Consider the following 20,783-nt stretch of genomic DNA (forward strand, 5'->3'; position numbering starts at 1 on the left):
AAATAGTGTTATCCTGTGTGTCCATGCACACTACTTTAAGCTATTAGAGTTTTTTTGAGCTTCAGGGTCTAGGAGCAGAGGAAAAAAAGTTTATGGGAGCGTTTTTCCAGCATAAACGCTCCTAAACGCTATTAATAATTTAGCTTTTTTTTCCTTTTACTGCAAAAACGCTCACGCTCCTAAAGCGCTACTACAAAAAGCTATTACCCTTTTTTATCCTTTTTTTTTTTTTTTTTTTTTTTTTTTTTTTTTTGCTTAAAAAAACCCACTAGTGTGCATGGAGCCAAGTTGAATTTTATTCATTTATTAAAACTAGGGTTGCACCGATACCGAGTATTTGCCCAAGTACTTGTACTCGGGCAAATGCTCCATGCTTTATCCGATACCTGGACAGTCAGGGGGTGATCGGTGCAGTGTTGGGGGGGGGGTTACAAGCACCCATCCCCCCCTGTATAGATTTCAATAAAGTAGCTGACAGCCGCTTCTCCTCCTCCTCCTCCCCTCCGCAGCTTCCAGCTGCTTTATTGAAATCTATACAGGGGGATCGGTGCTTGTAACTCCCCCGCCCCCCCACCGCCGCACCGATCACCCCCTGACTGTCCCTGTATACTCCTCTAGTCCCCCTCTGTGTCCTCCTCCAGGCTCCTCCGGTCCCTCTCTGTGTATTCCGCTCCGGTCCCCCCCCCTCCGTGTATTCCGTTCCGGTCCCCCTCCCCTCCGTGTATTCCGTTCCGGTCCCCCTCCCCTCCGTGTATTCCACTCCGGTCCCCCTCCCCTCCGTGTATTCCGCTCCGGTCCCCCTCCCCTCCGTGTATTCCGCTCCGGTCCCCCTCCCCTCCGTGTATTCCGCTCTGGTCCCCCCCCCGTGTATTCCGCTCTGGTCCCCCCCCCCGTGTATTCCGCTCTGGTCCCCCCCCCCGTGTATTCCGCTCTGGTCCCCCCCCCGTGTATTCCGCTCTGGTCCCCCCCCCCCCGTGTATTCCGCTCTGGTTCCCCCCCCCCCGTGTATTCCGCTCTGGTTTCCCCCCCCCGTGTATTCCGCTCTGGTTTCCCCCCCCCCGTGTATTCCGCTCTGGTCCCCCCCCCCGTGTATTCCGCTCTGGTTCCCCCCCCCCGTGTATTCCGCTCTGATTCCCCCCCCCCCCCCATGTATTCCGCTCCGGTTCCCCCCCCTCCATGTATTCCGCTCCGGTTCCCCCCCCTCCATGTATTCCGCTCCGGTTCCCCCCCCCCTCCATGTATTCCGCTCCGGTTCCCCCCCCTCCATGTATTCCGCTCCGGTTCCCCCCCCCCTCCATGTATTCCGCTCCGGTTCCCCCCCCCCCATGTATTCCGCTCCGGTTCCCCCCCCCCATATGTATTCCGCTCCGGTTCCCCCCCCCTCCATGTATTCCGCTCCGGTTCCCCCCCCATGTATTCCGCTCCGGTTCCCCCCCCCCCCCATGTATTCCGCTCCGGTTCCCCCCCCCTCCATGTATTCCGCTCCGGTTCCCCCCCCCTCCATGTATTCCGCTCCGGTTCCCCCCCCCCTCCATGTATTCCGCTCCGGTTCCCCCCCCCTCCATGTATTCCGCTCCGGTTCCCCCCCCCTCCATGTATTCCGCTCCGGTTCCCCCCCCCTCCATGTATTCCGCTCCGGTTCCCCCCCCCCCTCCATGTATTCCGCTCCGGTTCCCCCCCCCCTCCATGTATTCCGCTCCGGTCCCCCCCCCTCCATGTATTCCGCTCCGGTCCCCCCCCTCCATGTATTCCGCTCCGGTCCCCCCCCCCCGTGTATTCCACTCCTGTCCCCCCCTCTGTGTCAATCTTTCAGGATGGAGAGTGTAGGAAGGAGCCAGTAAATCTGTCGGCTCCTTCCTATTCCAAATTAACAGAGTCAGTGGCCACTGACTCTGTCCATTCATAACTAAGCATTGTAAACTGTGATACTTCTTCAGTTTATGAATGGAGAGGAGTCCCTGTCTCCTGTCCATTCATCTCCAGTGCAGCTGAGGTCTGTGTCTCAAAAGGGAGATGTCAGGGGTCTGTTAAGACTCCTGATATCTCACCAAAGCCCCCCACAAGACTGATAAAAATAAAGAATTGTAATAAATATTTAAAAGGTTAAATGGTAACAATAATTAAAAAATAAAATAAAAAACACACTGAGACCATCCACCATCCCCCCCCCCCCAAAAAAAAAAGCATTGTAAAAAATAAAATTGTATAAAAAAAAAAAAACTACTGACACAGTCCACGTAATCGTTATCGGTGAGTACTTGAAAAAAAGTATTGGTACTTTTTGTATCACTTGACCCTTCCTTTTTAGATTGTAAGCTCTAACAAGTAGGGCCCTCTGATTCCTCTTGTACCAAATTGTAATGTAACTGTAATGTCTGCCCTCATGTTGTAAAGTGCTGCTCAAACTGTTGGCGCTATATAAATCCTGTATAATAATACCTAAAAAAGTGGTATCGGTGCAACCCTAATTAAAAGAGTGGTTTGGAAAAATACCACATTATGGCCACTAGATGGAGCTGAGAATCGTGAAATAAATACTTATTTAGCTCCATCCAGTGATGATAATGCAGTATTTCCCTGAACCAATCTATTTTTCAGAACTTTTGGGCTGCATAGGAGATAGAACATTCAGTTTTTTTAAATAAAAACCCCTCTCTCTGGGACTATACCGGTGAGACCTAAACACTGGGTCTGCATGCTTGCGTGGCCTTATTAAGAATAGACTAACGGAGTATGTGCTGTATTGAATAAAACATCTACCCATGCTTGAACACATTACTGTCATTTGTTTAATATTGCCATTATTCCACTTATTTCATGACCATCTGTTATTTGTTTGATATTTTTATTGACAGTTAAAAATGTTTCCATTTTCTTTTCAGGTTGTGATCCTATTGCTTGCAGAAATGAATAAAAGTTAAACAAAGTTGAAACGTGATGATACATTATATTACTCTAGCTCTTGGAAATGAATGTGTTCTGGCATTTTTAAAACATTGTGTTGCATATACGGGAATAGATGGACTCGCAGTATACTGACGGGGATTTCATTTTTTTTTCTGGATTACTGTATAGTTTTTTTTTTGTTTTTCTTTTTCTCAAAATGATTTTGCAATCAGAAAGTATTTAGTATGGAAATCATCCTTTTAGGGTGATGGAAAGCGATGGGCCAAAGATTCAGAGGTGTGTACAAGTCCGAAAAAGGAGTTTATCTTCAGGAAATAGTCTCCTTACTCCAGCTAAAAAGAGGCCCAGTAGTAGTAGAGAAGATGTGGCGATAACATCTCATTGTCATACTGTGGCTTACTGTCACGAAGAAGAGGAAAACATGTATTCAATCAATCAGGTGCGGGACCCTCAATAGTATGTTTGTAATGTGGTGGTTTTTACACTTGTGTATTCTATTTTTGCTTGATTTCAGGCAGGGGCGGACTGATAACTCATGGGGCCCCCGGGCAATAGGAGATCATGGGGCCCCCAGGCAATCAGAGATTATGGGGCCACACAGTATACACACACACAGTATACAATCACACAGTATACACATACATGTACGCACAGTATACACAGACAGATGTAAAAAAACACATATTTATACATACTGTCCCTGGTTTTACTGAGGCTGGCAACCCTGATGGGGCCACCTAGTGACACAGGGCCCTTGGGCAGTGCCTGAGTCACTCAATGGTCAGTCCGCCCCTGATTTCAGGATATTACTTCTGTATGGTACGAAGCACAATCTATTGTTTAATGCAGTCATATTTTTCAACGACATTTCTTTCGTTGATGTAGTTTTAACAAGTATGTTTTTAGCTGTTTAACTGTTTGCTATATAATTCTGGATTTAAAGATAACGGTTATCAGAAGAATTGCATATCCTTAAGTCTCTACTATTTCTTTGTAGGACTGCGGCAGTGATGATGACATGTTTGGGGAATATGACAGCTTTGCTGAAGATCCATCTTTGCTGGCACAGGTGGAAGATTTGGAGGAAAAGTGTAAGCAGGAGACTGCAAGTACTTTCCCCTGCCCTTCTGCAGAAATCGAACCTGACACAATTGGTCATACTTCAACGCTGAATGCAAAATTAAAATTGCCAAGTGAACAGCCACTACCACAGCAAATAAAGCAAACGATGTTGCTACCTAAACTGAAGGATGAATCGGAAGAACTTGCAGAGGATTTTTTAGACGATCTTCCTTGCTCACAGCTTCTTCATTATGAAAATGCATATCAAAATGTAGATGCAGAAAGGTCTACAATGAAACAATCCATATATAATTGTGACTTGTATATTGATTCTTTAGATCACCTTAACAAAGGTGATGATGCGGACACAAAAAAAGCATCCATCTTACCCCAGAAGGATCAAAAAATTAAGAGTTTAAAGGACAGTCTTAAAAATACATTAACTGGAAATGCTAAAGTCCAAACTCCGCAAGTTTTGAGGACTAAGCAAATAAAGGAAACTATTCTTTTGGAAGAACTCGATGTTGCCAAAAAGACTGTAGAAATGTCTTCCAGCATAGACTTGGGACCTTTCTATGGCTTGCCCAGTAAAGTTGCTGACCTCATTGAGGAGCTCAGAGGAATTAAGAAACTTTATGGTAAATACAGTTTTTTTCTTTGGCTGTATTAATTATGAAAATTGTGATCTCTACCCTGAGTTTATAAACTATAACTTTATAAACTGGGTTACTGAAATAATGCTTGATTTCTAGAGAAAAGTGAATCAACGGAGAGATCAGGATTGACAGGTATCAAGGCAATGGACATTCAAGTATATACATATTTTTAGGGAGCAAAGAACAAGATCTCATTGATCTCTGTAGCAGCAGGCACTGTGGAGCAATTCATTCTCAATGTTCATAACAGATGTAATCTGGATGTAGGCAGATTTTTAGTAGCTTTATCTCGCTCATCAGTGATTGGCAGCCTTTGAACTCTCCAAAGTAAACATGAATACCAAAGTTTCATCATTAACCACTTTAGCTCTGGAAGATTTTACCCCCTTCATGACCAGGCCATTTTTTGCTATTTAGATTTTTGCTACTTTAACTGGTGATTGCATGGTCATACAACTCTGTACCCAAACTAAATTTATATAATTTTTTTCGCACAAATAGAGCTTTCTTTTTTTATGGTATATGATCACCACTGGGTTTTTTGTGTTTTTATTAGCAAAAAAATACAGAAAATTTTGAAAAATAGCCCAATATTTTTTTACTTTCTGCTATAAAACATATCCAATAAAAAAAAAAAAAAAATCGAATTTCTTTATAAATTTAAGCCAATATGTATTCTGCCACATGTTTTTGATAATAAAAAATCACAATAAGTGTATATTGATTGGTTTGCGTGAAAGTTATAGCACCAACAAACTATGGGATATATACTGGAATTGTAATTATTTTTATACGACTAATGCTAATGATCAATGACTTTTATAATGGGACTGTGATAGTCCGGTGGGAAATCTGACAGTAACTGATGTTGGTGGGGAACTGACTAGCTGCCACTGACATCACGAGTGTCATTAATACAGTGATCAGTGCTAAAAAAATAGCACAATCAAGGGGTTAGGAATGTGCCTAACAATGTGTAAAGTGTGCTGCTTTTTACTAATGATCTCTCATGCTTTTGCAGGGATGAGAAACTGACAGATTGCTCCCTGTGTACAGAACTCTGTGTTGAATGTCAACACAGGGCAATTGGCTGTGAATATACTATACAATACAATATATCTAATGATTCATGGCCAGGACCTGCTGACAGGCTCCCGCTGTGTACAATCACAGCAGGATCCATCTGGGGGGCATGCATGCACATGAACCCAGAAGTAGGCAGGGATGTACCAGTACATCACTTTGCCTACAGCGTCCACAGTACAATGTGGGCGGTCGTTAAGTGAAAAGTATGAATTATGAGTTAAAATAAGTTGGCTCAAAAGTCTTCTGTATTCAGTACTTCCCAGAATGTTGGCATCCCTCACTGCGCTCTGTGGTTCCCTTTTGCCAGTCCTTGCGTCACTGCACCACACAAGGTTGAGGCCGATTGGTCCAGACACAATGCACAGAAGAGGAGCAGGCATCCAACACACCTGGAAGTGTGCCTTATGCTAGAAATCGTTCAGCACGTTTTTCCTCTTCAACCCAGTAGAGTACACAGCAGAATGTAAAAAGCTGTATTGAGGTAAAATAAACCAGTGCTCCCTAAATATTTCTCCTCCCACTCCCTTCACCATGAAAAAAAAAAACACATTCAAATTTAATATGACCATGCTCATGATGATATGATTTTAGTATAAGTATAGGTTAAAGCAATTGTACTTTGTCGATTTAGATCCTCTTTATGGTGGTGGCGGGGGGCATAATTTACATATATTTACTTTCTTTCCCTGCTTCTTTTTTGCACCTTGCAGAAGGGTAGAAGCTCAATGCATCTGGGTTTGGAGAGTGACTCTTTAGGCTCCATGCACACTGAAGCTCATAAATTGGTATTTTTGGGAGTTTGGGCGTTTTTTTTTTTTTTTTTTAACAGCCCATAAACTCCCCTCTATGTTATCCTATGTGTCCATGCACACATGGTGTTTATGGGCTGTCGTCTGAACGCCCTAAAATCGCGTTCAGGAGCTGTTTTTCTGACCAAAAAAAAAATGGTTAAACGACAATAAACGCTCAAAAATGTGGCTCACCAGCGTTTGTTTTTGATCCATTAAAAAAAATAAATAAAAGCTACTGGCGTTTTTTATAACGTTATTTTAACTTCCAGTGTGCATGAAGCCTTAAACTGTTTTTAACTGTGCAGTGACTGATCTGAGCAGCCAGCCACCAGGTCTAAGAGGACCACCTGGCTATGGGGTAGGTCCTCAGCCCTGTGTAAGCTCTGACCCAACTTTTGAGTTAGAACTGCACAACAATATTGTGCAATCTCTGTGAGGGGAGGGGGGAGTATATATTTTATACCCACCATTCTATAGAGCCAAGCTGTTATTTTGCCCCAAATGGGCAAAGTACTGCAGTCTGCTCACATAATTTTTAATAAAAAAATCTTTGCCAATCTGAAGCTTCCCTCCAACCACTCTGCATATTATTTTATATATGCTGTGATTTTGTACTTGCCAAATGTGCTGCAGAAATCTCCCTTCACTGAGTCTGGTTGCATCCATTTTAACTGTGGGCAGCTGAATTTGCTGCCTGTTCACTTCCTGGATTTACACAGACACACAGAAGCACACCTGCAGCTCTGCAGGTCTCATTGGCCCTCTCTTCCTGGCAAACTCTCAGGAAAGTGAGAGAGCTGTGCATGATGTCATAAGCCTAGGCTAATGACCAGACAAGAAAGAGGAAGCGGGCTGTATAAGGTATTTACTGGCAGAAAAATAAAAAGTTTTACTATCCAAAGTTAAAACAACAAGGGCAGAAGGTTTAAAAGACGGAAAGATGAACAAATGACTGAAGTTCCGAAGGCAACCATATTGTCTCTCATGCCAAGCCTGCTAAACTGTTTTTAACTTACTATTCTATTTTGAATTCACAAAGCTGGCAATCGGTAATGTAAAAGTCCATACAACAAGAACAGAGTGGATCTCAAATAACAGCAGACATTTGTTTATTATTATTATTATTATTATTACAGGTACTTATATAGCACTGTCAATTTACGCAACGCTTTACATATATATTGTACATTCACATCAGTTCCTTGTCCTCAAGGAGCTTACAATCTAAGGTCCCTAACTCGCATTCATACATACACATACTGGGACATATTTTGACAGGATCCAATTAAAATGTCTTTGGAGTGTGGGAGGAAACTGGAGTACGCGGAGGAAACCCACGCAGGCACAGGGAGAACATGCAAACTCCTGGCAAGTAGTGTCGAGGTTGGGAGTGTAGTACTGCTAGGCAGCATGCTAAACCACTTATGTTTAAAACAAGAACATTTTCTGAGACAAATGTTCAAAACCACAGGGCGTCCCTGGAGAATCAGAGAATCGGAAATGTGTCTCCTATTGATGTCTATCTAATTTTTACAATCAGTATTTCTAATGTATAGCTAGTGTGTTATATTTTGGGAAATTTTAGTTTAACTTGTATTCATTACACGGGCCAGACCAAAAATTGTAGTTTATCTAGATATTCTTTTATTTTCAAGCTATAAACATGTGAAACAGAATTACAAAACATGACCTTCATTTCAATTAGAATCTGGTTTAAAGTATTCTATTTGTTTTTTTTCTTTTTCTATTTTTCAGACTGGCAGCATACATGTCTGACTCTGGATTCTCTAAAGCAGAGGAAGAACTTAATTTATTCATTACCAACAAGTGGGGGCAAAACACTTGTTGCAGAGATTGTAATGCTACAGGAGCTTCTGTGTAGAAAAAAAGATGTTCTAATGATCTTGCCCTATGTGGCTATTGTTCAGGAAAAGGTGGGTTCTCTACAGTAGCCTTTGGTCTATATAACGCTAGCAATCCTGTCACTGGTAGCAAGATAGCTGAGAGAGCAAAAAGAACACTCCGCCATGCATGCAATGTCACCTCCTCACTGACCAAATAAGCAATGTATCTATTCATTGCTGCTTCTTTGACGAAATTCTAAGATTCTGCAGCATTTTGATCAGTGAGAGAGAGATGCCATAGGAACAGATAAGTAATTTCTGGTGATTTTGCCCAACATCAGGATCACTAGTGTGAATTGGCCCTAAGATCATTGCTTAATATCTGTAGTTAAAGCAGCACTGGGTAGCAAGTATTCTGCCTTCTGAAGCTCATTGATTGACACAGGCACCCTTAACGGACATTAGTTGACTTTCTACACATTCACCTAACAGATGCCCGCCATCAGATGTCTATGGGGAACAGTGAGCAGACATGCTTTCTTTCCAAAAAGTCCTAAGCTTACTGTCCCTCCTACATCACTAGTCCTAAAATGCTAGCATTTCAGGCTTGCATGATGTATTGATCAGGTGTTAAGCAGCATTTAAAAAGTTAATACAAATTTTAAAAAGTTTTTTTATTTTTGTGACATCTATAGTGGAGGTTTTCCCCCATGCTGATCAGTCTGTGATTGCTGATTGATTTGAGTAAAAGTGGTTGTAAACCCCATTCATGAAATCTGACCTATGCACATATATTTGTAGTGTTTACTTATCTCTCTCCAAAGCTCTGAGTGATGTGTCTTTCTGCTGCTTCGTACCTCTGTTATCAGCATGATAACGTCTGATAAGCTCTCCGACACACAAGATAAAAGCAGCTGGAAATTTGTGACAGGGAGGGAACTTCGAGATAGATAAGCTGAGAGCTTGTCTATTCAGACTGAAGCGCTGCAAGTTTCTTCATTGCTCTGCCTATGTGGGGGGGTGCCTTTCCTCCAATCAGCTCACACACAGTGTATGCCCAGACTCCCCTCCCACTGCTGAAACAGGAAGAAAGATTTGTAACTTGATGTGCACTTTCTAAAGAATGTAGAAAGCTGAAGACAGCAGATATACATGTAAAACCTATGTAGGGAGATTTGTTTCATCTCTGTGTATCATCTGAGGCTGTTCACTTTACTGGTAATATGTGAGGGTTTACAACCACTTTAAGATGGCATGTTTGGCACAATGGCAGTTGCATAGGTGTTATTGAACAGGAAATTATGAATATTTTTGTATAAAATATTAATGGAACTAGAGTCCCTTCACATTTATCCGTGGCATTAACAGGCAGTAAAAATTAATGAAATTTTGTTACCATAGTGCATGGTAATGCATGCATTGCGGTGCCATTTATTGTGCATGGCATGGCAATGCACCAGCACTGCAGCACTTCACAACACACATGCTGTGCGTTACAGTACAGTGCACTGCAGTTACAAAACTTAGGACTGGATTTTAGTGGACTGAAGTGTGCATTGCAAGCATTACATTATTATATGTGGTTTTACACAACGCATAGTGGGGTTGATTTACTAAAACTGGAGAATTCAATAGTTGGTACAGCTCTGCAAGGTAGCCAATCAGCTTCAAATTTTTAGCCCATTCAATTAAGCTTTGACAGTAAACCTGGAAGTTGATTGGTTTCTATGCAGAGCTGCACCAGATTTTGCACTCTCCAGTTTTAGTAAATCGGCCCTAGTGTGCATACTCTATTACAATGCTAAAAAATCAATAAGTGTATTAATCTCTACTAATAAAGTGCATCAGCTGCTCCAAAAGTATGCAGTGCTTGTTATTTCTCTATTAAATAAACAAGTCTAGTGTCCACTAAGAAAAAGAAAAGTGCTCAGTGCTTTTGTTCGACTTGCTCTTCACTTGCAGTACTTCACTTCTTCCCCTTTACAGAATTAATTATCCATGTGCCACCATCTTCACACCAGAAAACTCACCAGATAGATTGGGGGGGGGGCTCCATATTAAATTGTGTATAGGCACCTAACACAATGTACTTCGGCTTCGAAAAGCGCTGAGTCTTACATAGGCTACTTAAGTATAGCGTGCCAAAACATTATTTTATAGACTGAAAGCTTAGGTTTTATTTGACCTAATGGAAACCAATGTGATCCAAAATACTTGTTGACAATTTTACTTTATTCTTCTTCCTTTTTTTTTTTTTTTTTCAGGTGCGAGGCTTATCTAGCTTTGGGGTGGAATTGGATTTTTTAATAGAGGAGTATGCTGGAAGCAAAGGAAGATTTCCTCCAATGAAAAGAAGAAAAAAAAAATCTCTGTACATTGCAACCATAGAAAAGGGTCACAGTCTTGTGAATTCGTTGATTGAAACTGGACGAATCAGTGATTTAGGCTTAGTTGTTGTTGATGAGGTAATAAATGATTTTCCCAGATATGTCATCATTCAAACTGTTTATGTGTATGTTTTAGCTCTGTAAATCTTGAATACGGTGCTTAACATTCACATGTTTTTCTTTGTTTATTATATATTTTTATATAATTATAGAATCACATTGGCATGTACATGCACAGTTTTATAGCTTTTAAGACTATTTTCATTATATAATATATCAACTATTTCAGCCTCATTTTACCATTTAGTAACCTTCACACTTGGTAGCAGGCAGACAAAGGTGTTTTGTGCTTACTTTAAAGTTCTTTATGCATTACTTTAATGCAGTCACGTTGAATATACAGTAATATATATGGGTCTCCTTTGCTTTTATTATCAGCCAAGTTCTGCCAGAGAAGTTAACAAATCCTGTGCTGCCAGCACATAGGAGACCCTGGGGGTGGGGAAGGGGGTGCTTGTGTGTGAAAGCTAAGGTCTGCAGCCTGACTTCATTGTTGTAGTACAATAGGAGGGTTATATTGGGCTTTAAAGTAGGCACACTGAGCACTGCTCTAATCAACATCGCTCTTGCTTTCTGAGCAGCATTGTTGATTAAGGGTTCAAGGGTTCATGTTGGAGAGCTGGGCTGCTTTTTGGCTGTGAGACTCTCTTATGTGCTTCAGGTAACAAAAATTTTAAAAAGTGGCATATTTATTACTGAATATACCGGCCATGACTGCATTACAGTAATAAATTAAGAGGGTTCAAAATGGTCTTTAACTGTCCTCCACTACCAGATGACTGTCCCACTACAGGGCAGTACAGATCCTATGCAAATACTGACTGTTGTAAAGTTGGGCTTAGTATGCCTCCCCCTTCCATTCTTGGCCTGGTAACGGGCCACTTAGGTTATGAGCACTGAATTGTAGCTGTAATGAGAGAATATCAGGTAACCAAAGCACATTGCTCTTCTCAAGGTTGACATGGTTCAAGAAGGCATTAGGGGAGTCAGGTTAAAATACATGCAGAGTCCACAGTGGACCTAGCAATCGGAGTCTGCTGATTGGATGAAAGAGCTTATTGAACAGTTGCTCTTTCACTGTCCAGTCATAGTCTTAACCAAACTTTTTTAATTTGATTGCAGCAGAGCAAAGTAAATGGTCTGAACGTTGTATAGTGTCTGACAGGGGTATCTAGATTAGATTAGAAAACTAGCTGAACAAAATTACACATTTCTGACAGGTAAGCCAGTATACACATATTTAAGGGTGTATATAATTGTTTACTTACATTTACAATTTAAAGGAAATGTGTGCCTAACCACTACGGGACAAAGCAACTGGTTCACTTAAAGTGTATGTTACCCTAATGCCGCGTACACACGGTCGGACTTTACGGCAGACTTTGTCCTGCGGACTTTTCGACGGACTTTACGACTGACTTTCCGAATGAACGGACTTGCCTACACACGATCAACCAAAGTCCGACGGATTTGTACGTGATGACGTACACCGGACTAAAACAAGGAAGTTCATAACCAGTAGCCAATAGCTGCCCTAGCCTCAGTTTTTGTCCATCGGACTAGCATACAGAGGAGCGGACTTTTCGACCGGACTCGACTCCATCGGACAGATATGAAACATGTTTCATTTCTAGGTCCATCAAACTTTTGAGAAAAAAAAAAGTCAGCTGGAGCCCACACACAATCGAATTGTCCGACGGACTCCGGTTCGCCGGACCAAGCATGACGTAAAGTCTGGTCGTGTGTACGCGGCATAACACTTCATATTCCTGATATGTGTCTGTTGTACTTGTGTTTAAAAAGTATCCCCTTTTCTTTGTATATCTTCCTTTGTGTAAAATACCTGGTGATTCTGCCAGTCCTCCTGCTTCCTATTTCAAACTGACAAACCAGGTGTAAGAGCACATCCATCCCAGCGTGGTCAGGTTCCTGACTGTCCCAGCATAGCACAGCCTGCCTGTCCTCCAGAAGCCAAGACTTGGGCTTACATTTCTCTTTACTTTCTCCTGACACACACACCCTGCAGTTTTTCACCCCAGCTCTCTAAGCCCCTTATGCAGCTGAAAACAAAAATTATGAAAAAAAAAAAAAGTATTTATAATGTGTATACACACGCAAGCGCTTTGCCTTGCATTTCTGTTTTAAATTGAATGGGTTATTTTACAAGATAAGGGTTCATATATATATATATATATATATATATATATATATATATATATATATATATATATATATATATATATATATATATATATATATAGAAAGAGCCGCACACCAGGAGTTGCTCTTTAAAAAAAATCTTTATCTTTATTCAGAAACCACAGTCCACAACCACAGATAAAAAAAAAATAGTTGAAGCTTTTCAGGCTATGAGGCCTTAGTCATAACTGAGGGTTCACATATATGCTTTAACTGGCCTCAAATCATACTCGTCACACTCTTGTCTATTAGTACCAGGGTATTGAGCCCTGTCTGGGCTGCCTAATTCCAACATGATGGAGTAAAGCAATCAACTATATGAATTTTTTCCTAACCCCTTACTAATTGTAAATGAAAATACTTTGTACTTATTGGTTTGATTGTTTTACTTGGCTACATTGCCGCTATTTAAGTTATTGATTAGGTGTTTATTTACTACTATTTGTAATTCTAATGATCCTCTTTCCATTTATCCAACAGTTGCATATGTTGGGTGAGGGGAGCAGAGGTGCAATTTTAGAAATGACTCTGGCTAAAATTCTCTATACAAGTGGTAAGTTATGTTCATAATCCTTTTTCTATGTTAGTTATTTACATAAACAGGTCCTCTAAAGATAAATGCTTTTAATTGATCTCTTAATAAATCTGGCGAGCAAAATACAGGAGCTTGCACTGCAAAAAATGCTAGAAAAGGCTTTTAGGCTGAAATTTTAGCTTGTATCATATTTGAGGCACTTCAATAAGAACACTTCCGAGGAAAGTTGAGCAAAATAAATCTGTATAATTTGTTCAAGAACAGCAATTCAAAATATTTAAGCAATAGGTTCATAGAGATAACCAGGCAGCTTGCATCTTCAGAAGAAGAGTTAGGCATAGACGGCATCCATTTGTTTTTGTTTGTTATGTTTCTTTTAATTATATCCAGTACAACTATTTTTATTTTTTCTTATGCTATCCCTTCGTTTTGGCTTTGCTAGTTAACATGTGCCTGTGACTGATAAAGCAATATACAGTTGTGCTTAAAAGTTTGCATACCCTGGCAGGAATCGTGAAATTTTGGCATTCATATTCAAAATATGACTGATCATGCCACAAAACTGTCTTTCGTTTAAGGATACTGATCATATGAAGCCATTTATTATCACATAGTTGTTTGGCTCCTTTTTAAATAATAATAAAAACAGAAATCGCCCACATGGCCCTGATCAAAAGCTTACATACCCTGGAATGTTTGGCCTTGGTACAGGCACACAGGGTGACACAAAGGTTAAACTGGCAATTAAAGGTTAATTTCCCACATCTGTGGCTTTTTAAGTTGCAATCGGTGTCTGTGAATAAACTGTCAATAAGTTTGTTAGCTGTCAGGTGATTGCACCAAGCAGGCTAGATACTGAGCTACGGAAAACAGAAAGAACTGTCAAAAGACCTACGTAACAAGGCAATGGAACTTTACAAAGACTGAAAAGGATATAAAAAAAAATATCCAAAGCCTTAAATTTGCCAGTAAGTACTGTTTAATTACTTATTAAGAAGTGGAAAATTTGGGGATTGATACCAAGTCAAGGTCAGGTAGACCAGGAAAGATTGCAGCCACTGCTGCCATAAGATTTGTTTGGGATATAAATAAAAACCCACAGGTAACCTCAGGATAAATACAAGCTGTTCTGGAAAAAAGATGATGTGGTTGTTTTTAAGGAGCACAATACGATGGTACTCGAACAAAAATAAGCTGCATGGTCGAGTTGACAGAAAGAAGCCTTTACTGCACCAATGCCACAAAAAAGCCCATTTGAGGTGTGTCAGGGTGTTGTCAGGATTATTGTAGTTTGAGCACAAATATATATAGCTATAAGCACCATATGTACTCTTGTCACATTCCACCCAAAGTAAATTGCATTTTGTTGGTAGAGTCTACAGTAGCTAACATTTTGTTAGTCTAAGTAACTATTTTAGTTGCACGTTGTCAGAAAACTAAGTAAACTGTATTCATTATTTTATTTTTAGCATTACTTGGTGTGATTTTCATCTAGCTATCAAAATTTGGTTTTGTATTGCATCATGATTTTTTTTTCATAATAATAATAAGATTAATTTTTTTAAAATTGGGGAAGGGCGGAAAAATGTTATGTATTGCAGAATGACAATCCTCAGATGTAGTGGCTGAATCTATTTTTGTCTTTTCAAGCTTTTTTCCCCCTTTTATTATTTACCTGCTGATTCTTCCAATAATTTAATTTCTGTCCTAGGCTACAGTTAGTCACTGCATTGTATCTATGGAGAATCAGCATTGTCCCTCCAGAACTGCAAGTCCCATGAGGCATTGCAAGGCTGACAGTTGCAAGCATGACTCCCAAAGGCAGATGCATGATGGGACTTGTAGTTTCACAACAGCTGGAGGTCCACAGGTTGAACGCCCATGCTAGGCTGCTCTCCAAATTTGGACTACAAACATTGTGATCTTAAAAGCTGATAACATTGATTGAGATATTAAGTAAGTGTGCAGGAAGTTACAAGGGCACCGGATTTATGGCAGGATTTAAGAGCCCTTTCACACCGGGCCGCCCATAGCGTCGGCGGTAAAACGCCGCTATTTTTAGCGGCGTTTTACCTTTGGATTAGCGGCGCATTTCGACTGCTAGCGGGGCGCTTTTACCCCCCGCTAGCGGCCGAGAAAGGGTTGAAACCGCCTGCAATGCGCCGCAATAGCGGCGTTTTGCCGGCGGTATCCCAGCACTGTCCCATTGATTTCAATGGGGAGCAGCGGTGGAGGAGCGGTAAACACACCGCTCCAAAGAAGCTGCTGCCAGGACTTTTTTTCTCGTCCTGCCAGCGCACCGCTCCGGTGTGAAAGCCCTCGGGCTTTCACTCTGGAGACAATGCTGCAGCTGTTTGAGGGCGGATTGCAGGCGCTATTTTTAACGCTATAGCACCTGCAAAACGCCCTCGGTGTGAAAGGGGTCTTAGGGATTTTTTTCTTTTCTTAGCCTGTAAAAAAAAAAAAATCAATGTAGGCACCACATATAAGGACCAGTAAGCTGCAAGATATCACATTTTTGTCTTGGCCTTAGATGCACTTTAAATATGGGATAATATTTTTGATCAACAAGCCTTTGAATGGCATAGCATTTTGATATGAGATTCATGCAATGTGTGTACAAAATGATCTTGTGCTTTCCTGTAGAAGCTCATTTGCAAATGATTGTCAATAAAACTACAAAATTGCAATCCAATTATCTCTCTTTAATATTTATCCCTGTGCTTTATGTACAGAAAACAGCCAAGTTATTGGAATGAGTGCGACCTTAAACAATGTCGATGAACTACAACAGTTCCTGAAGGCAGAATATTACACAGATAACTTCAGACCTGTAAGTTCCTATGCTCTGTTGATTAAAGCGTATCTCTTAGCAACAGAACCTGGAAAGAGTAGACGTAATGTGTAAATTACACTAGGCATATGCCAAGTCCATGGATTGGTTGCTTAAAAATGTTCTTCCACCAGCAACTTCTGGGGACTGTAAATTATAACTACATGCCTCTGGTGTCAGAGTTTTCTCAGTACATGTTTTATGTAAGGGAAATGCCAGGACTCTAAAGTCTTTCAGGCTGGAAAATTCATGCAGTAGGTGGCAATATAATCTACACACTGAATTTCTTTTGCAACCCCCATCTTCCCTTGCTGCAGTTATCCACAAAAAATATAGAATTGATACCAAGATTTCAGGGATGGACAAGTATACAGGCGCAATGTGGAAAACGGGTGCATGGCAGATTGTTTCTAAGGAGAGGGTAAGAAAGAGCTGGCACATTTTATCACACAGGGATGCATTAATGATCCAGATGGGTTTTCCTAACCCACCTGATTGTTCCTCTAATCCCGTGTTTCCTAAACTATGGGTTATTGAGGCCATATATGGGTCGAAGGCCGAACGATTTGTTGATCAAAAATTGTTTTGTAATCCGATGGTGCCACCATTGATTTTGAAATTCGACCAACCAAGCCAACCTCATGTTGTGACAGAAAAAAACTATTTGTGATCGGGAATCTTCTTTTCTTTCCAGGTCACAGTTCATGCGCATTTCTTTTTCAATTATATTTCTCGCCCAGTTTAACCATCATTGATTAGAAGTTTGTTCCTTTTTAAAAGAATTTCTGATGTGCCCGATCACTCAAATTTGATGGCCGCATGAAAATCGACCATTGCTGCGGCCCCATTAATGGTCAAAAATCAACCAATTAATCAAAGGTGCGATTTTCAAGTGAAGAAGCGTTCGTGATTTTACACGTGTATGGCCGGCATTATGACCCAAATTTGGTTGCACGTGTGTTTATAACAGGTCACCACTCGACTGTGTAGTAAAGCTTAGTTTGCCCTAACACAAAATTAGTGGTGAGAGATATAACACACGTTTATCTATGATTTAAACCGAATACTAATGCAATCTGGGATGTAGCTTATAAACAAGGTGGTAATTTATTTTGTTTCTATTTTGTTTCACCACCACCACCATCCCCACCACCATCCCCCATCTCGTAGCCTGTGAAACACCGGTACAGACACATATGGGGAACTACAGCGCCAACAAGGTTGGGTATTTTACACAGGCAAGGATGTGAGATGACAAGGCCCTGGTGCTAGTTTAGTTGGGTATGCAAATCTCATTTGTAGAATAATAAAATAAGGTTATCTGTGGTACGAAAAACAAACTAAATGGGTAAGTCAGGAGATTTTTGGGAATAAAAGGTTACAGGCTTTGGGCACCAGAACGAAATGTACTTTTATTTGCAAAATAATTGACACTCTTTACAACTAAAATATATATCAAATACTGTACACACCTTTCCTGTCTGTTACTAGGTGGAACTGAAGGAATATGTTAAACTAAAAGATTGTATCTATGAGGTTGACAGCAAGGCTGAAAATAACTTGACTTTATCACGTCCTCTTAACTACAAGGTAAAGTATAAAGGTAAATTGAAGTTGGTGGGACTGGGCCCTGTTACAGCACAGAACTTGCATAGTACAGAGCACACAGCTCAGTGTGGTCATTTGCATAGATGACAAGCACAGCATAGAATGTTCACATTACAGATCCTATAACGTATAGGCATACTGCATGCACATACAGGGCATTATTTGTACAAGGTTCAATTTGAAAATCATTCTAAGCTCAGTTTTTTAATCAAAACATTAATATGTGGAATAATCACAGGTGTAATAGTATTTTTATTTGTGTTTTATTGAAATTTTAGTATTCAAGCAATATGCTGAGACTAGATCCCGATCACATTATTGCCCTGGTGACCGAAGTCATTCCTAATAATTCCTGTTTGGTCTTCTGCCCTACCAAAAAGAACTGTGAAAATGTTGCAGAGATGATCTGTAAATACCTCAACAAGTAAGGCAATATTTTTCTTTATATAAAAGTAGAACTTTTTCTACACTACTCAACCTAATGCATTACCATCACCCTCTTGGCACTGAGAGGAAGACAAATCCAGAATATTCACAGCAGAAGCTGGCACAGATAATGTCCCTAAAGTACATTTAAGGACAAATCCTGAGAGCATATCTCTCCAAAAATGAAAGGAATCCCATCATAGGTGTCTGTTTTATAAAACAGAGAAAAGCCATGATCATCAGGATCATGGCTGATCTCTGGGGTGTACCGGTTTATGTAGCTGTGATGAGAACCAGATAACTTGTTCTCAGCTTCTCATCACAGCACGTAACTGTTCTGTCACAAACGGCCAGTTTATGAAAGTGAGATCTGAAGATCTCACTGGCCGCTACTCTGAAATATCTCTGTCCTGGACTCTCCAACTCAGAGGTGGAGAATCTGGAAGAGAAGCTGGTGCGATTAGAGGAAGAAGACTTCTTCCTATATATCAGCACCAGTGGGTTAAAAATTAATAAATGTGTGTGTGTGTAAAAAAGTATTTGACCCCTGCTGATTTTGTACATTTGCCCACTGACAAAGACATGATCAGTCTATAATTTTAATGGCAGGTTTATTTATGTTTTTTATCAACAATAAAGGCACAAGAAATAAACACACAGAAATATAAGCATAATGTTCACAGAAAGCACCTACTAAATAGTAAGCGCAAGGTGCGACAATAACATCTAACATCCAGTAAAACTACAAAAAGCAAATGTCCCAATAAAACAGTATTACTGCTGGAGCGGTGTATAATATAGTAATAGCATGCAGGGAAGAAGGAAAGAAAGAAGAAAAAGGTATCGGCATAACATCTTGTTTACTGATTCAAGGGGATCCTCCTGGAGATGCCATAATTCCCAAACACAATTCTGTCCTGTATTCTAGCAGTCATTTTCTTCATAAACTCCACATCCTTGACCCTTGCATATAGGGCGTCACAGGAAGGAGGGGAGTGCTGCTTCCAATGGAGGGAAATAAGACCTTGTGCCGCCGTAAGAATGTGGCGGAGCAATTTCTTATAGGGTTTAGAAATTTTAAGTGGGGAGAGGCTCAACAAGAAAAGTTTGGTGTCGGGGGTTAGGCACCCCAAAAAGGCGACCCAACAGTTGGTGGAGTGCCAAAACTGGATAATTAGTGGACAGTTCCAGAATATATGGAGAAGGGTGCCTTTGTCCCTGTGGCAACGCCAACAGCAATCCTATCCACATATGTATTTTGTAGTACTTAAAACTCTATATATGAGAGAAGTAAAGGAAAATAAAATCAGGGGGGATGTTTATTGAAGGAACGCGGAGATTTGCTCTACTTTTTTAAATTGTTTTAAAAAAACTGACAATTATAATGCAGAATGCCTCGTTTCCACTGAGTGGATCGGTTTGGTTCGGTTCGGTATGCTATTTTGAGTTTTTCCATTATGAAAGCGGCCCATACAACCGAACTGAACCACACCATTCAGGGTCCTGCTTCAGATGTGGGGCCATAGAAAATGGTACGGTTCGGTTAGGGCGGAGCTACGATAAATTCCACTGATTGGCGGACATGTGACGCCATGCTAGGCATTGCAGTGGAAGGCGGTCTGACTTGCAGTGGAAGGCTAGGAAATTGACTACTCAAAACAGTCTACCATTGCCCATCGAAGATGTATTTCTCCTGGTGAAAGGCGAGGAAGTTAAATCACAGGAATTTCTCCATGGGATGAATCATGTCTGTTCTCCAATGTGGTCCTGGATCAATGTTCTCCTTGAGTACCCTCAATGGTCATGCCTTGACCTTAGCAGTTCATTTTCAGAGACTACTTGCTTCTCCACCATTGGTGAAGGCCAATGTACAACGTGTTGCTCACACTTTCTCTTGTATGGTCCCCAGTGTTTCTATGGGATTTCAGCCAGGTTCTGTTGGTTGTTCAGAAACTGTCCTTTGAACTTATAAGAGATATATCTTTGTCTTCCCTTATTCGTAAGACTACCTTCTCGTCGCTATCATTTTTGAAACGCAAGTCTCTGAGTTGCAGGCCATTTAACCTGTAAATAACTTTTTCTGCTGCTTCACAAATACAAGGTTGCTTTGAAGCCCAGGGCTTTTTTTTTTTTTTTTTAATTATTTCCCCTGAAGTAACTACTTCCTTTGACCTTAACCAGTACATTGTTCTACCATTTCTCTCTTCTGCTCCGAAGCACCCTAAGTAAATTTCTCTCCATTGCATGGATGCAGTACACACTCTGTCATTCCTGAACATCCCCGTACAGGACAGCGTATTTCTCTTTCCACTATAGCCAGGTGGATTTGACAGCTTACCATTCAAGCTTATGAGCTCAAAGGAAGGTTCCCGCTTTTCTTGTCAAAGTG

At 40.8% G+C, this 20,783-nt stretch overlaps 1 protein-coding gene across 3 annotated transcripts in view; it reads left to right on the forward strand.

Moving 5' to 3' along the window:
• The window catches only part of HELQ (helicase, POLQ like), a 75,741-nt gene that overhangs the window by 7,206 nt on the left and 47,752 nt on the right, over nucleotides 1-20,783 (forward strand). For all 3 annotated transcript variants that reach the window (XM_073600249.1, XM_073600258.1, XM_073600266.1), the window contains 8 exons: nucleotides 2,883-3,346; nucleotides 3,905-4,607; nucleotides 8,258-8,436; nucleotides 10,611-10,811; nucleotides 13,473-13,545; nucleotides 16,263-16,360; nucleotides 17,852-17,950; nucleotides 18,247-18,392. In XM_073600249.1, the coding sequence (XP_073456350.1) occupies nucleotides 3,155-3,346; nucleotides 3,905-4,607; nucleotides 8,258-8,436; nucleotides 10,611-10,811; nucleotides 13,473-13,545; nucleotides 16,263-16,360; nucleotides 17,852-17,950; nucleotides 18,247-18,392 (1,691 nt within the window). In that variant the 5' untranslated portion in view covers nucleotides 2,883-3,154. The remainder of the gene's footprint in view (nucleotides 1-2,882; nucleotides 3,347-3,904; nucleotides 4,608-8,257; nucleotides 8,437-10,610; nucleotides 10,812-13,472; nucleotides 13,546-16,262; nucleotides 16,361-17,851; nucleotides 17,951-18,246; nucleotides 18,393-20,783) is intronic.

This window comes from Aquarana catesbeiana, linkage group LG01 (genome assembly GCF_042186555.1).
Source record: "Aquarana catesbeiana isolate 2022-GZ linkage group LG01, ASM4218655v1, whole genome shotgun sequence".
Taxonomy (NCBI): Eukaryota; Metazoa; Chordata; class Amphibia; order Anura; family Ranidae; genus Aquarana; species Aquarana catesbeiana.